Here is an 18,234-nt window from a genome sequence, read left to right as displayed (position 1 = left end):
TTAACCTAACGGATGGACTTTTGCCGTTTTCTGCGCAAGCGCAAATATCAAATGCGTGTGTGTGCGCCTGCGCGTGTGTGTGTGTGTGTCTTTGGTCACCGCAAGCGCCAACTTTGATGGATGTGCGCTACTGCCCGAGCTAGTTCAGTGACTTGCGATTCGGCAGATGCGTGACTACTTCTTTTTTGATTTGTGTTAAGACTTCTTTTGTGTTGACGGTTATAATGGAGCGAAATATGTAATTGGCAATCATTTTTAGTTTACTGTGATAGATTAATAGTAGAGGCATTGCATGGTAAATTTTTTACGGTGGAAATTTGTAATCATAAGTGCGAAATAAAAGGAGCTGCGATAATACACTGTTACAACATTTTCTATATAATTCAAGTTCAGATTTGACTATGTAAGAATTTTGATATTCTATATCGATTTTATAATGCACACGAAGATATCCTATTGGAACGACGAAATCCATGAATACAATCTGCATATAATCATTCTTTTAAGGTTCATATAACGTAGGAAATAAATTAATGAGAACTCATATACATTACCAGTGCATCTTAATTATCACAATGAAATGAATTGCTATCGTGATTAAGCAAAGTGAATTACATCGTGAACAATCGAAATACGCCATAAATTTTATCATTTTACATATTAATAACGTCGTTTCAAAATTTTTTATTAAATTCACATCTCACACACACTGTAAAATATTTTGACAACTTTTTGACAATCAGAAATGCTGGCAAGTTTTAAATTACCTTAGTTTTCATGCACCTGTACAATTTCTTTTATAAGTTCGCTAGAAGAATATGACTCCTTTCCTTGTGCGATATATTTTTGCGATTACGGCGTTTGCCAGGAAAGTATGCGCCCTGTAATCAAAAGATAGCCATTCGCTTCATGATTACAATGGGTTCTCGATTCCCAGCGCATATCTTGTTTTCACGCTCGCTGGACCCTGATGGCGAGGAGAGTTTCTCTTCGCGATCAAGTACGTTGGAATTTCCACCGCCACAGGCACGATGACTTTGCTAGATTTACTTTTATTTTAGAATTAATATAATAGACAAGTTCTTTTTTCCTTGTGCGTGTTTGTTGAAGACACTGAAAACTATAGAGATGTAATAACAGTTAAAGTTGGTATGTAGGTTAATAACTAAAATATTGGTATAAGATTAATAGTTATTAACGAAATTAGAAAAATTAAGGAAACAATAGCGATTGTAAAATGAGCCTTTGTGTAACAATATGTTCTACTATGCCAATTTTTCTTCCAAAGTCAACGATGAATGTTTAAATCAAATAATTTATGAAAGGGTTTTTATTTTTGTTTACATAAGTGTTAACTTAGTGGTTTATTAAAGCAACTAAAGTCAAAATTTATATAAGTAATCTGAAAAAATCTGACTGCTCTTTTGTGACGAAACAGTTGCTACTAAAATTTTTAGAAGCCATTAAGTTAAAGTTCATTGAAAAATATATGAAGTGAAGTTATAGATCAGCAAAAACTGCTACAATCAATATGAAGAAAAGGGAATTCATACCTAACATTTACTTTTACAAAGAAAAACAAAATAAACAATTTTATTTCACTCGTATATAACATTCCATTTACATTCTCATTTGAAAGCGTTGTATTAGACGCAAGTTTCCCTATTGGCAAATTCAAAGCGTCTTGGTCTGGTTTATGGAAAGATTATCCTCTTTTGTGTACCATACATAGAAGAAAGCGCGCGTTAAATTAAGCCTCACGCGCGTGAACTTGTCGGCTGCAGCAACAAGTGATATGGAAATAGAAACTACATTATACATAGTTGCCGACGTTGTAAAGCAAATGAATGCACAAATGCTCGAATAGATTAATGAACTATCCACGAATGAATGGTGATTTAAACTCTTTGTTGCTATCCATACGTTTGGTTAAATAAACTTGTCGTCTGTTGACAACTAAATTAGATAAATGTAATGATAGATTAGCAGATTGGCGTAGTTGAGAAACAGTGTAAAAGAATTTTAATTATGAGTTACGAGAGGCGATCCTTTCTCAGATGGAGTAACTCCTTTCACTGTCACAATTTATACGCTTAAAAAAACAAAGTAATCGGTTCACCAGTAAGTGAAGATCAATGGATTCACGGTGAAAGAAAAAGCAAAATTACCGATATCAACAGCGAACTGTAAATAGCAATCAAAGGTCATTCCGATGAATGAAAAAATTTTCCATTGAATAGCTCGAAGTGGGTAAACGTATGTGTCTCTAATTAATTGTAATTTGCGTAACAAGGCTTTCAAATCTATTGTAAAATTTTTACCTGTGAAAAAAGAAGTCCAATATCTTTGCGAGGATAGAAATGAATGGTATTCATTAATTGAGATATACAATCGACGTCCGGTAAACTTTTTTAACGTCACTCGTAAAAATGAAGTTATGGATTCCATTAACGCAGGTATGTTGTAAAATATAACGTGGTTTCTCGTGTTATAACCATCGTAAAAAATTTCACGAGAGCATGGTAGCTATTTTTGGTTATTGAGATTTTTTTGATGAAAGTAAATTAAATTATATAGACTTTTTACACCTTCATATATATGTAGTTCATTTTGCTAAACAATTTATTTGCATTATTAAGCTGTGGTGATAGATAAATTGCTTACATAAGGTACTTCAGAGAAAAGCACCGAGTTTCTTTTATGACCAACCTGAAACTACTCGTAACATGAGAAATATTAATGAATATTCAAAAGCGATCATTTATCTTTATCTGTAAATCAATACTATATATATATATATATATTATATATATATATATAATATATATATATATAGTATATATAAATTATATATATATATATATATATATATATATATTCTTTTCTTCAGTTTAGGATTTACTATTTGCATTGAAATGAAATCAAATTTTGATGATACTTTCAATAATTAGAACTACCTTTTTTGATGCACGATTACATATATTCGACAAAATTATAAAATAATTAATTGTCTGACCAAATGTCAACCTCATCTACTGGCCATTGCAATCTCACTATTCTCGTGGTTATCGTCCACCTTAATCAACCAAAATACCTATTCCTCCAAAGAATTTTCGGCTCGAGAGTATAATAAACACATTGCCGTTGGCCGTGGCAACGTGTAGCAGCAGCAACAGCAACAGCGGAGGCGCAAAGACGTAAGGCGCGGGACGGATGGCCGGGTAACCCAGATCGTGAGCCTCGCTCGAGTCAAGGCAGTCAGTGACTTGCCAGTACCGCGTCGTCCGCCGTCTTGAGGCGACATTTCTTTCGTTCGTGAATGTGCGCCTACAACTGCTTTTAATTTGCGCGATATTTCTTTTTATTTTGTTAATTGTGGCGTAATATAATGTTGCTTAGCTGAGTTATTTTGATTTAGGAAATGTCCAGGTGAGTATTTTTTGTTTTTGTTGTGGAAGATTTTTCGCTACCGGCACCGGATGTACGTATAGGCTAGCGGTGTGCTTGTTTTTTTTTTTTTTTATTATTTCGTATACGTTTGCGACCTAGAACATCTTGTGTGCGATTCGTTCATATGGGATTGCTTGCCCGGATAATTTATTCGTTTGTTCCACATACGTTTATTTAATGGCGATTAATTCTGTGCCAAGCGCGTGCGATATGCTTTCGAGGAAGACTCTTATTTATTAATGCTTCTACCATTATGCTACGTTACTTTTGCAGTTGACAAGGATCTTAATTATTTTATTGATTCCTTTTTTGGTTATTAATTTGCATGCGTCTGCTTGGCAAATTATCATGTAATACATATTTTTCTATTGTTACATATAAAATGATTAAGTTGTATTGATATTTAGCTGTGGTAATATTGGATTTAAAATGATAGTAGCATTTATTTTGTTTATTTTTACTGGGCTGTGGTGAAAAAAAACCAGAATTCATGTTTTTATCAATAATACTCTTTTTAATAATTAAGTTTTGGTAAAAATTCATGATAATTGTGTTTTAATCTCATTCGCGGGGAAAATCATCAAACTTATATTTGTAATTATAGGCCGAATTAATGTTTATAGAATTTCATTGTAGTACCATTTATTTAATATTACTTTTCATCAGATCCCTGTAATATCATTTAAAAGATGACAGTTAACATTTCGGAAAAATTCGATAGGAAAATGAAAAGAACATTTTCAGCCGGTTTAGATGGAAGAAGCTCACGTAGTCGAAAACGTTACAATGCACCTAAGCACGATGATAGTACATCGACATTGACATGGATAATCGCAATTAGAATACATTAAAGGCAACAAGAGAAAGAAAGAAGCGAGTGAGAGTTCGGCGGGTAATGGCCGCCCAAAGCAGGTTCTCGTTTTTCAAGTTTCCCGAATTCTTTGGAACATGGCCTACATAATTGTGTTGCTTACGCGCACGCTATAATACATTTTGTGCGTGTGTCTCATCTGGAAGAAACTTTCGAATCATTTAAATAGAAAGTCATTATTGATTCTGTGATTGTTGTGTGTATTTTTCATATGTAAATCTAGCGGGTTATTTTCAAAAGTAGAATTTTGAGAAGTGGATCGGAATGTGCGTTAATGTATTATATCCAGCAAAAGGGAAGAAACAACAATATCAATAACGTGTCGGTCAAATGATATGGAACTCTAGAATGTAAAACTAATTAGTATAATTGCAAGATTCTCAGGATATTAGCATTTGTATGGGATTAAAGTGGTTAAGCGTTAGCGCTGTTACTTTTTGCAGATGGTAATTAATGACTACGTGACTTGCTTCCTTATTTATACAATATCAATTATAATCCAACAAAAAGTATAATGTCTGCACCTTTTTAACACATGAGATATAACAGTACTTCAGATCATTCTAGCGAAACTCATTTTTCCATGAAACTTTTCTGTACTTATCGATGTTTATAAGTCTTGAAATAAAAATATTATACTATGCTTTAAAGTCCTGTTCTTAACCCGGAGCAATAGACATTTTCTTAGTTCGCTTTTTTGTTAATGCTTTATTCTCATTCAATTTATTTAGAACAGCGAGGTTTTGCGGCAAAATCTTATGTAGCACGCTCCACTCAGCCACCAAAGAAATTAATTTTTGTTTTTCAATCGACTAACAAAGTATGTGTCCTAAAACTTGCACTAACTAATCGAGGAAAAGCTTGGGATGCTTGTAAGGAAAAAATTAAGTAAGCGTAGTTTGTTACACTTTCTAAAATGCAAGGTTTGTTAAAATAACTTGACGCGGAAAATCGGATTTACACACCGGTTTGCTTTACTGTTTAAGTAGGGTCGCGATATTTATATTTTGTGAAAGTTGTTTTCATTTGATTGTTTTATTAAGATAAATCGGTTAGTATTGACGTAGTGTTACGAGTTGTCTTTGTCTTGATCGGTAAAGCGTAAGTATAATAAATGTTGATATAATAAAGTGTGAGGTTCAACTAAATTCAGAGCTAATGAGTTTCGTATTTAAGTAGAATTGATTATAGTATAGCGTGAAGTCACAGACAATGTTTTTAATCTAAGAGTATTATTAATTCACAAAACAGTTACAACTGATGAGTAGTTTCCCATTCCGTCTCATAAAGTCATGTCAATTAACATAAAAAAAACATTGAATGTCAATTCCTAGACAAAAACGTCTAGCGGTAAAGACAATGAGACATTAGATAACTAGGAGAAAAGTTCAGAGGCATTATTCGTCACCACACTATAGAAAAACAAACCCTGAATTGAAATGGAAAATGAACTGTTGCAGCATCACGAGGCGGAAGCAGCGGAATCTCGAGATCGACACGATGAGTTGCTACTCTTGAGGCGTACCGCCCCACAGACAGAAGTCAACACAAAATCAACTTGTAAGGATTTTTCTTGTCCTTTATAAATGAGAATAAAAGCTCGATTGTATGCTAAATACCCAGTGTCAGTGGCACTACTTGTTGTTCGATTTTTTTTAATGAATAGTTATTATGGTACTGCTCTGTGATATATCTCACAATTAGACGGACTTTTCGGCTAATTAAGCTCGTCAGCTTTAATTTGACGATTTGCATACGATTGAATATTAATGGAACGTAAATTTTGTCAGATTTCAATAAAATTGAATCGTCGAGTCTTAATTAGTTTAACTGTAACTGTTTGCTTGATGTTAACCCTGATTGAATTTAATCATCAGTATACATTTCTTCCCCGTTATGATACATGTACAAAGTGCTAACTTTTTTATTTCGTCCATGGCATCAAGGTAAATTCATGAGAGACCCTTTCAAAGAAATCGAATAAATATATAAATCAAGCGATGGCATCAAAAAGTCGATTCAACATTGCATGCAAATCGAATTAATAGTCAATAAAAGGAGAGCAGTAGCTAGGAAATATACGTTGATCATTCCGATTCCAACGCTGTAATGGCCCACTCAAGTTTTTCCGATGTATAGCAAGTGCTTTCACCTGCATTGTTCAGCATTCAGTATCTTGTCATTTACTTTTTTTTGTACGTTTAACTGGAAGTTCGCGTAAAACCAATAAATTATTGTTTAATTGTATCTTTCAGTTAGTAAGTTTTTTTTTCAAGCAAAAAAGAACGTACAGTACTTTGATTTATTTCGGTTCTTGTCATGTATGCCAGTGTAAATATTGAACTATACCATTACCGCTTTCTTTCAAGTATTAGTCCAGTTTGAATAAATATGAAAAGAATTACCTATTAGCCGTGTGACTTATAAACTTCAAATCTTTTTAAAGCTGCAGAAAGTATAAAAGGGGCGACGGGATGATGCGTAAGGCGACAAGCACAATGCCACGCCTGACGATCATCCTCCAATGTTTGGCCTTGTGCACGTTGCTGCTGAATGTAGGCGTTGCAAGTGCATCTCGAGCCAAGGCCATCGATCTCACAAGTGGTAGTTCCGACAATGGTCTCAAAAGAAACGACAGGGAGCACCAGCAGCATCCTCATTTGGCGCTCAACAAACCTAGCAAGCTTGATCTCGATGTTAGTCAGTATTCTGAGACAGATGACAAAGATGCTCATGAACTTGAAAGGATTCGATTACAAGAGAAGAGCGATCGGGTGAGTATAATTTTTTTTTTTATAACTTTGTCATCGTAAGTGAAAATATGTAATTCGAAAAATAATATTTATATATGAGGAAAAGATGGGATTCAGTGATTTTGGGTCAGGTTAATCTTGCCTTGATTGCAAACTATGTTTTTTCGGGTCAAGACGTGGCATGTTTTTCAGATTAATAGCATGTGGATTGAAAATCTAGCTAATATCATTTTCCATTAACGCGAGAGATTGAAACATATTTCTAAGTTTTAGATGATGAAATGATTTTATAGAGGTAGTATTTGATATTTATAGCTATGTCCGTAGTAATTAATTTTGGAAAAATATAGATAATTATGAAATTTCATTTGGTAAAATTTTACTTATGAGAATGAAAAATAACACAATACCGTTCTTCTTAAAAATGTTGGAACATCGGGCTATTTATACGGTATAACTGAGAAATTTAACACGAATGTCCTACTTATAAACGATAAGGTCCACCAAATCCGACTTTCATCCTACTAAAACTCATCAATATCTTTTCATTTCCAAGAATCTGGAAGTAACGACGATCCCAACGACCGCCGAGGAGGAAAAAAGTGGTCAACACTTAAAGACACTTAAGTGCAACGAAGGAACAATATCAGTGAAGTGCGTAGAGAAAAGAATCAAAAGCTATTTAAGGACAGTATCAACTGTAAACACAATAAATGTCTCAGACTCGGTGCAAATTGTCAAGAAGCTAGATAGCGAAGTAAATGGTGATTTAAACAATTTAGATAATGTTAATCATACGTCATTAGTGGACGAGATACACAGGTACGCGCGTAATCATGTAGTCAAGATTAATTTGGCGAAAGACTTACTTCCGCCAACGGAATCGAGAACGTTTTTTGGTGGTAAGTTGTAAAAAATAATGTTATTTTTCTTTTTTTTATGAACGATATTGGATAATTTCTTCGCAATGAATATGTAGCGAAACTTGATAAAAGAAAATTTGCAACTCAAAAATAACAGTTATTCTATTGCGCACTTAAGTATATGAGACGCAACGTATCACCTTACCCAGTGTGTATCTTCAGTGAAAATGTCTGATTTAACTGTTGACTTTACATTACAATATTTTGATAGGCATTTCCAAGAATTTTTTAAGTTATTCCTGGTGAAAAAGTACCGTTACTTAAAGTATACGCCGCAAGCCTTAAATAGCCGGATGTAACTATTCCATCTGAAAATTTGACAAACAACGTTAAGAACTATTCAATATCGGTCGTAAATTTGAAAATTACAACTTCAACGAATAGTTACAAAAAACTGCTTATAACACTTATCAAACTCTATTCTTTCAAGCTTCAAAATTTTTTTAATTGACTTTGCCTACTAGTGGAAAATAGACTCTAATGAATTAAGCTTAGATAGAATAAACACGCTTTACTCCCACACACTTCATCCATACAATACTGCTCAGGCTTTCTAAAGTACAGTAACTTTAATGGACTAATGTGACGCAAATGACTCGATTTATAACAAGCTTGCAATTTCAACAAACACAAGTACAAATTTCAAAGCGTTTCACTACTCTTCTACACTATTGCTATACTTTTGTTGCCAACTATTTACTACAAGTAGTCTTCACATCTCTGCTTTTTTGCTGTAGAGCGCCATAACACGTACGCATTGCCGAGCTTTCACGACGAGCATTTCTCACGTGAATGATAATTTATTTGAGGGATGTCATCTAATAAAGCGGAGTGTTTTTTTATTTGGTAGTTTAAATAAATAGAACTATATAAAATTCGAAATTCGATTGTTCAAGTAATCAACAAGTAAGATTGTTAAGCATTGCTATTGAACTTTACTAAGAATGCGAATAGTAGATGGCAAACTTACTCATTTCGGACGGAAAAGAACGATCATTAGTACCGAAGACGCCGTAAAAAGTAATTTACATGAAAAGAATTTTAATACATGTTCGGTTAATTTTAACTAAGTTATTTGTTTAAAAATACATTTCGGCATAATTATTAACCGGACGCCATTCGAGTAGCAATTCTTGAGCTAAGAAACGTTCACGACATATTTTTAGTCAATGAAAGTCTTAATATAACACATTGTGATGACTTCTGTAAATTGCTAATGCCGTCAACGTTTAATTTAGTCAGATTTTAATTTTATATCAATACTTTATGAACGCATATTTTAAAATTCTAATAACTCTTGTCGAGTTTTCGTGGAAAAAGATTACAATGCATCCTTTAATGAACAGATACATTTGCAAGTTATAACAAAATTGTAAATTTCCTGATTCAAACATCAAATTTTAATAACAAACAAAAATTTTAACTCAACATTACGAGATTAAAAAAGAGTTCACCTAAGTTACCAGAGAGGAAATCTTATCATCCGAAGCAGAAAGAGACATCAACAAGACGTATCATCGGAAAACGTTATAAACACACAGCATGGCTTGAGATAAACTAACATCATTGCTATAATTGGCCGGTACTTTTGCTTTCAGCTTTTTCACAGGGTAAGAGCACCTTTTTAACAGGCTTCGGGCTTGGTTTTCTAGCGTTTGGTCTGAAGAAATTGCTGTTACCGATCTTCATTGGCGTACAGATTGTCAAGAGTATACTAATAGCCTTGTTCCTGCCAAGTATCATTGGAAGTCTTGGGAAAATTGTTGGAAAAGGTCAGATGAATAATCTGTCTAAGTATTGGTGAAGTATATATTATGCTTTTGACATGTGTCTTACGTTTTGAAAAAGTTGCGTTAAGCAAAGTATTGGAAATTAGGATGTAACGATTGATTCTTCAAATATATTGCATTTCTAATGACGTATTCCAATGTATTGAGAAAGTACTTAACTATAATCTCGGAAACTTTTGAGCTTCAATAAATTAAAACCGACCTCGATATTAATTGGGGCATTCGTTAATCAAAACGTTATAGAAACTAAAATAAATGGTGACGGTCTTCCTTTTGAACGCGTATCATGTCGTAACTTAAATTTAACAAATGAATTGGATGTTACTCAAAAGAAGTGTTTCAAATATTCAAATACATGAATCACTCAAAATTTCCTTCAAATATTAACTAAAATTATGAATTTAACTTTGAATATATTACAAAAATTTATAAGTTAACGTTTTTTTTAATAAGAGACAGCAAAGTATGTAAAATTTACGCACGGGCAAAAAAAAATTCAGAATCGTTGAGCAACGAGACAAAACGCGTATCACCCAGAATAAAATCCGTGCGCGCACGCACACACTCACACACACATATATATACGGGATACATTGACTCTAAAACGTGAAGAAGCATGCAACAGGTTATGTCAAACGATGCCAACTTTCTAATGCGTTCGCAGGCGTATCCTCGTTCGCACAGTCGTCGCATCAGCCAGGTCAGCAAATGGAGGAGAACTACGAGTTCAAGGACAATACCGATGCATACAACGATGACTATATGAATCGCCAGCCATTGGGTACTTTACCAGCGTCGGTAATGTACGACGAGAGTATGTTGCAAACAAAAGCTCCAGAGATTGCATCGCGCTATGGATTCGTCGATTCGAGAATTTCTCCGATGAATGCACTTGCCGATCGATATTATACCAGACACATGATCAATCCATACGCCAAGAGACAGGATTTCAAGGTGAGGGAACAATACAGTTATACGCTACGCACTTTTATCTTCTCTTTTGAGCAATAAATTCTATTTCTTTTTATACTAATACTTATAATCGATTGCCTCGAGAGCGACAGTAAAGGTAACGGTTTTTTTCTTCTTCGGGCTGTGGTCGCTACTTGATTGTCATCTGATTATAGTTATGAATGATGGTTTATAGAACGTGATTCGATAGTATTCTAGAATGTGGTCGACTCGTGCTTTTGTGATTTGATGATTGAATGGTATAATCAAATTACTTGACATATTTCTAAATGAATTAAAGGATATTAAGTAGCGGTAATCGATATGATCTGTATTTTTGCCAAATTACTTGTTTTTCAGAAAGAATTTTCAGAATTTGAAAAAAACCAAAGCAAAACATTTGTGTATAGGTATAGCGAACTGCGCTGAATATCTTGTCGATACATAAATTGACCAAGCAACGTCTCGTCTCTATTTTCATGCTCAAAAGGACACAACTGGCCTAGAAAACCTTGAACTTAATAATTTTGTTTCTAACGACCGCGAGCAAAGCTAATTCTGGAACTCATTGCAGGTATTTCACGAGATCCCGACAAGTTCATTGCTGCTAACCAATTACGATCCGTTCTATTCGCCGCTTCTGTCGAGACTTGACGCGGTATTCGCTCGATTGGGACATAATAGTGAAGGCTGTCGTGAATATGCTGTTTGTGCAATGTACCGAAGTCCAGCGCGTTACGCTCCTTACTCTAATCTTGTCTCAGCGCAATTGTCACGCGAGTTAAACGAACTACGAAAACCAAGCTCTGACAATCCTGATGTCCTTAGATTCTTTAGATATATGAAGGCTGCAAAGGATGGTCAAGATGGTATTAGATGCGAAGATGCTTATGCTGAATGTGACAGCGCCAGAGATGATCAGACCGTTAGACAGAATCAAGCGATGCTGGCTACTTATCAAGATATAGATAAGCTTGTGCATGCGAGAAAATTGTAGGCAGTGAATCTGATGATGGATTTTTTGTTTTGGCAAGGGAACATTTGTACATTACTGGACAAATTGTCCTGCTTAAATAATTTTTAAAATGAAAATCGCTTCTTAAAAACTTGGATAGAATATTATTGAAGATCTCTTGACCAAATGGTTAAAGAGATTTTTTTAAACCAAGATAAAGTTTTGAACAAAAGTTCGAGACATTTTTACTATAATTGATTTTACGATCTGAACTTAAGTTTGGATTAATTATTATAATTATGGAATTGGCTTTAAAAAATCTTAGATTTAATAATTCAAAAAAGAAAATTTTTTATTTGCCATGATGTTATGTTTATTTATTTATATTATGCTTCAAATAGTTCTTATACTACTAAAATTAATGGATATTAATTCAACTAGTTTCAATCGGTGTTTCACTTTGATTTAAAATTTGTCGACAATTTATTTTAATAACAATGAGATACTCTGAAAATTTTCATTATACCTATACTGCATAGTCAATTACATGGCGCAGATGTTTAAAATTTTTATAGTTATTGTAAATAAATCAAAATTTGAATTTAGTTTAATGAAAGTAGATATTTTACTTTGTATATTTTATAAAGATGAGACACAAACCGCCATGAAAGATCTTGTCAATGGCAATATTACGAAGGCAATGGTTTCTTAAAAAAATAATTTATACAATATCAAATTTAATGAAACCAATTAGATACAATTTGGAATAAAATTTGAAGTGACAAATACAATTTATTTACTTCAAAATATAATCTATGGAACAATGATATATTTACTCTCCTGAGAAGTTGTTTCTTTGTTTATTTTACAAGGATAGAGTTTTTGAAAAATAATGGTTTTCAGTTAGTTATTATCATTTATTTTCGTATTTGAAGAAAAAATGACATTTTTATATATTTATTCTATTTAATTTATTTATCTTTAATTAAAAATGAAAAGCATTTCTTTTTCGAAAACTCATTTGTTATATCTTTGTGAATCTTCCTGCATGTATTTTATTTATTTTTAATAATTCTGATATTTATTTTGTGTGCTATTGATTTGTATGAATTGAAAGAGCGAATAATATTATCTAAGTACAGTTATAATTAAACATATCTTTTAAACTTTAATGGAATGTATGAACAGTCAAGTGACGGATATCATCGAAAAAGGTGTATAGTCTTAAAACGTCGAATTGTTGACATTTTTGATGTTAATAAAGTTATAAGTTAAAGTTATAATTAAGTGAATTTACTTTACTTGTAACATTTTAATGACAATTCAATTTACTTTTGAAACAATTAAAATTTAGTGTTTAAGTAAAAAATTTGTTAGTGTTGGTATTACAAGCATCAATTTTTTCGTGACTGAGTCCTTTATAGTAAGAATAAGAAGCTCGATAAAGATTGCTGTAACACTGGAGATATGAGAAAGTTTTAGCTCGTTCAAGCTACTACGCGCATGACGAACTCAGGGTCAAAGAACTTTCTTGCGGGTATTCCCAAGATTACCCAATATCTGAGTTATCTTAATACATATACAAAGGTTTTCATAAGTACACTATTTGCTTTTATTCTGCAAAATTACTATGAGCTTAAAGTTACTTATTGTTATAAATAAAATTTCATATTTTGCCGATAATAATACTACTATCCAAAGATGACTTTTGGCAATAGATTTTTCTAAATTATAATTCTAAGTTTTCTCTTAATTATTTTAATCTTGATAATAAAAATTGAAATTTTCGAAAGCTGTTATTGATATCAAAATATGAATTGTCAGTTTGAAAGCGACTACATTATATTTTCTTTGAAGTCATTTTCAATGAACCTTTTCCATGTTTTTGTAATCTTACATAAACTTAACGGCACATTAAAAACGCAACGAAGAAAGCAATAGCTTTAACGACTAGAAAGTATCCTTAAGAAATAAGAAGATGACCTTAAATGAAATGATAAATCTTTGAAATCTCAAGCACAACGTATGAATAATCAGTTACGTAAGCCAAACAGAAAGAAATCACATAATTATTTAATTTTTAAGCCTATGTTGACGTCCGAGTGATGTGTCGCAAGTACCATCTCTGTTACGCGTTCAAGTTCCGGATCTGCGTCCTGGAAGATCACTTTCACTCTCGATTTTTGTAACGCGCGTTTTTTCTCTTGTGGTGCACACTTGTTCTCCTACCACACAACAGCGGGAATGACCCGCGTTCTTTCTCCACAACCCCACCCTTTCGGACGCAACGTATATATCTCAGTGGTTAGGGCATCTCATGGACACAAACTTTTCGACCATCTGCAGTTACTGTTGTATTTTTTCAGTGAATACTTCGAAGAAAGTAAGTTTTAAAGCTTCAGTGAGAAATGTTTATGGTGTGCAGTGAAATTTATCGTGAAGAATAAGAATGTTTCTTACAGAACTAAGAGACCTTTTATTTTACTTTGAAGTTTTAAGGAATTGATTGTCGATGTCTAAATCAATTGCAGTTTTGTCAGTTTAGTGTTTCCTTTTCTACGATAAAATAGTATTTTTGGTATGAAAAGCTTAGTTGAAAATGAATTGTTCAGCAATTAACTCACAATATATTAGTCACAGATATGGATTGAGTAACGTAATCGTTTTGACGTTAATATCTTGTTGATAAGATAATAAGATTTAAACTTTGCATTAAAAATTGAAAAGAAAATATTTTTCTAAAATGTTGCAACCTTTTATCAACAGATTCATTTCTTTTAATAATATCCACAAAAAAGATAAATTCTATTCTAAGTACCTTTTCAATTTTTTTATTCATAGCTAAGTTGAAACATAAGTAAAACCCCAATGTCACCGCCACAAAAATAACATCTCGATGACTTAAAATCTTAAAACCTCTATGCTCAGAACTTTGCCACAAAAATCTACTCAGTGAATTATGTACCGTGACGATCGCATCGGTGGAAGTGAGAAGAAGGCATTCCTCGGAAAGTTCGCAAAGCGTCGCCGCAACCGAATCGCATAAAATAAACGGAACTCCGAAATAAGTAGGTTGTCTCCGTCGTCCAAAGGCATGTTATTTACCTTCGCTTGCTCACGCGTTAAACGGCACGTACGTTTGAAAAAGAGGATCTAAGCCATTGAAAACTCGCGCGCGCATGCGAGTGAGCGCGGGCGTGCGCAGTGGCTCTTACTCTCTCATATAACGGGAAATCGTTGACTTTGACCATAAACGCGCAGCTGACGACTACACGCATATATAGCACGCTTCAGAGTCCGGTATACTTGGGCAGAGAGCAACAGGTGCATTCGATACATACGCGGCACGTCATAGTGGTGCCGATTTTCTTTATTTTGAACGCGATAAGCTTAGCCTACGGGAAAATTGGAAATATGAGCTGTCGTACCGGTAAGAGTATTTACACTTTTTTAGAAGGGGATTCATTTTTATTGAATTTTTCTTTAAGTTTTGATCCTCGGTATGTGAATTATTAATGACGAACTTTTGGAATGTGGGTGTCGAACCGGTAAAAAATTTGTGCGTGTCAAAAATAAGTATAATGTAATGATAATGTTTTTTTTTAAATTTACCTTGAAATATTTTTATGTTGATTTATTATAAGGTGTATGGTTTTTATGAATATATTTTTTACAAAGAACCGATTTGTTATTAATATTTGTTAATAATATTCACATTTGAAAATTCCAAGTAGGAGTAATATGTAACAGCAGATTTTAATATTGTCAACACAAGGCGATGGATAAACGATTATAGACGTGTAACGCTTTGTAACATTATATTTTCCTTAGAAATATATTAGTACAAAATTCATGAAGAAATGCTGTCAGAAAATTAAAGTTTTTATGTTAGTTTTGGTAAAACATCTAAGCATGATTTATATTTTTGTGTAGTTCATTAGTCGTTTATTGTAAAATCTGTGCGTTTCTGTTATCAAATTAATCGCCAAATCACTAAACTTGTTTTATAATTTGTGTGCAATATAACAAACAATGTATAGGTGTGTCAAAATATTCATTAAGGTGGTAAAATATTAGACCATATTGAATTCTTATCACAATCGATAATTTAAAAAGTGAAGTGACGATAAAAATTGATCAATCGCTATACTTTCACGTGAAATGTAAAAAACCGACTCATTCTTGCAGGAGAAAGGAGACGCCGGTAGAATGAGACTCGACCCGCTGCCGATAACATGGATTATCCTGCTCGCGGTAATGTTGAGCTCTGTCAGTGGAGACAAGGTTACCTTCGAGGACAATGACAAGGAAGATCATTCATTTAACCGCGGTAACATTTTTTGTCGAAAATTTCAACTTGAATATTGAATATCTTTTGTCGAATATATATATAAATAACTTTTTCATATAAATAATACAACTTCTTATCAATAGGTGCAGCACAATTTCCGGGTGAGCGGCAGATTCATCCGGAGTTTGAGGGAAAATTTAATGACACTCGTCAGGGTAGAAACTTGTTGGATTGGATTGGTTTAGGAACAGGTCAGAACATTGATCCATACTTAGCCAAAACAAATGAAGGGTGCTTAAACGGTGATTTCTCTGAATGTTTCAAATCCAGAGCTTTGAATACATTTTCGGATTTTTTTGACCAGCAACAATATAATTTGAATGATAATGTTAAAATCATACAAATGTCGAGAGATATTGTTAAACGTGTGGCTAGTGAGCCCTATGAATATTCTAGTACTTCACGGTAATAATGTTGATTTTTTTCGTAAAATTATCTTAGACATGGAAACTAATTTGAATATTGCCTCAATCAGGTCAGCTGATTCGGAGTGGGAACAGTTAGTAAAATTCGCAATGAGAAAAGCTGAAAAATTTTTGAAAACTACTGCTATTGAAGTATCCGTGCCAACTTGGCTAACCGGCGAAAATGAAGTTTACGCTCCTAGATTTTTTGATGAAATAGCTGATGAGATTGACGTAATAGAGAACAAAAAGGACACTTTATTTTGTAACTATAATTTTACTTATTATTTGTATAATTTTCAAGGAATGATGTTAATTTGAATTTATCTCTAATTTTAGCTCGGCATCGTCTACGGAAGCTCTTCATTCCTATGTTGATTATTTTAAAGCTCTTTAAGTTAAAGCTTTTATTATTTTTACCACTTATCCTTGGTTTGGCATCATTCAAAAAATTGCTTGGCTTCTTGGCAATCGTCATTCCAGGTCTTATCGGATTTTTCAAAATTTGTAAACCCATAACGCAAACATATACTCCTCCGATATACTCTCAAAGTGGTATAGGATTCCCCGGTGGCCCATACAAAGAAAACCATGGATTCGAATCTCATAATCATGGTCCCTTCCAGTCTCACCATGAACACGATGGTAATGTAAATTTTGGTCAAGAGTTAGCTTACCAAGGTTACCGACCTGATTACCAGAAATAGACTTAACCGTTGCTATTATTTATTTGAGTTATTATTAAGTAAGAGCCAAAGTTTAGATCAGTTTCCTGACGGATGATTAACACGATAGAAAATTATAAATATATTAATAGGAAACTAACGAACAAAATTGAACATTATACCATTAATTTATGAATGAAAGATAATCATTAACGGAGTAGCAATCCATAGAGAATTTTCGTATCAAATGGTAGCTACAATTTTGCAAGCTCTTGAAATTTATTTTGCAAAATTTTCTACGAGAAATATGAGAATGAGCTGGATTGTTATGTGAAATATTGTATAGTTGGTTTAAGTTTAGTTTTATTAATTTTACATTCCCATCGAAAAACATTGTAATACCAAGATACCATCCATTGTTAATGTTTTGTTAATGTATCAGATGTTTTTACTATGAATGATATTTATTGATCGCCTTCATTGCCATATACATGAACATGACTTCGATGTAATAGATATTCTTTTTTTCACTAATATATTCATGTAAAAACTTTTTATAAGAACGTAAAGAAATAAAATATTCTTGATAAACATCAAATTAATTGCACTATCATATAATCACCAATCACAGCCAATACACTCGTGACTATTCGATGTTCAACTTTTCTAGTTATGGAAAGGACATAAAATTAACTTATCATTCGTGATCAAAAAGGAGATAATTTAAAGCTAATACTGACTCTCGGCGCTTGTTTTAAGAATTCCGGAGAATACAAGGTAGTAATTTTTCACTCGATCGTAATTTATATAATTTATCTTAAAAAATTAAATATTGATATTTTCAGACTACCATCATAATAAAAATCAATGTTCCATTTTTAATTAATGTAGCTATTCTAGATCATTGGTAACAATACTTCATTGCTTTGAATAAACTCCTGTATATCACTCTAATCATATAAAATTTTGAATTATAGGAAATACAATATTAATGATGTTAACAACTACAATGATGAATTTATTTCGAACAATTTTGAATGACATCTGTAAAAAATCTTGGCATTGAAACCATTTTCAAAACCCATTCTTTTAGAAATAAAACCAACAAAGGATATGTCCTG

The 18,234-nt window shown here is 33.0% G+C and overlaps 2 protein-coding genes across 4 annotated transcripts; both read left to right on the top strand.

Annotated features, from left to right (window-relative positions):
- The first annotated feature begins 348 nt into the window (after positions 1-348).
- LOC131665636 (uncharacterized) lies at positions 349-12,572 on the top strand. 3 transcript variants are annotated; one of them, XM_058937672.1, is made up of 7 exons: positions 349-403; positions 5,782-5,881; positions 6,768-7,095; positions 7,631-7,976; positions 9,596-9,769; positions 10,452-10,741; positions 11,313-12,572. In XM_058937672.1, the coding sequence occupies exons 3-7, from the start codon at positions 6,796-6,798 to the stop codon at positions 11,733-11,735; spliced, it is 1,533 nt and encodes a 510-aa protein (XP_058793655.1). In that variant the 5' UTR covers positions 349-403; positions 5,782-5,881; positions 6,768-6,795; the 3' UTR covers positions 11,736-12,572. The 3 variants fall into 3 exon arrangements, with proteins under 3 accessions (XP_058793655.1, XP_058793656.1, XP_058793654.1); XM_058937673.1 differs by lacking the exon at positions 349-403 and adding an exon at positions 3,297-3,429 and having other exon boundaries at positions 9,650-9,769; XM_058937671.1 differs by lacking the exon at positions 349-403 and adding an exon at positions 3,297-3,429.
- A 3,330-nt stretch (positions 12,573-15,902) lies between these two features.
- Positions 15,903-17,155, top strand: LOC131665646 (uncharacterized). Its single transcript, XM_058937686.1, has 4 exons — positions 15,903-16,023; positions 16,134-16,449; positions 16,520-16,713; positions 16,788-17,155. The coding sequence occupies exons 1-4, from the start codon at positions 15,903-15,905 to the stop codon at positions 17,153-17,155; spliced, it is 999 nt and encodes a 332-aa protein (XP_058793669.1).
- Positions 17,156-18,234: the final 1,079 nt, after the last annotated feature.

Source organism: Phymastichus coffea, unplaced genomic scaffold, assembly GCF_024137745.1.
Source record: "Phymastichus coffea isolate CEN01 unplaced genomic scaffold, Cenicafe_Pcof_1.1 PCOF00053, whole genome shotgun sequence".
Classification (NCBI taxonomy): Eukaryota; Metazoa; Arthropoda; class Insecta; order Hymenoptera; family Eulophidae; genus Phymastichus; species Phymastichus coffea.
The sequence above is the reverse complement of the archived record's forward strand: the minus strand, read 5'-3'. Positions and strand labels throughout refer to the sequence as shown.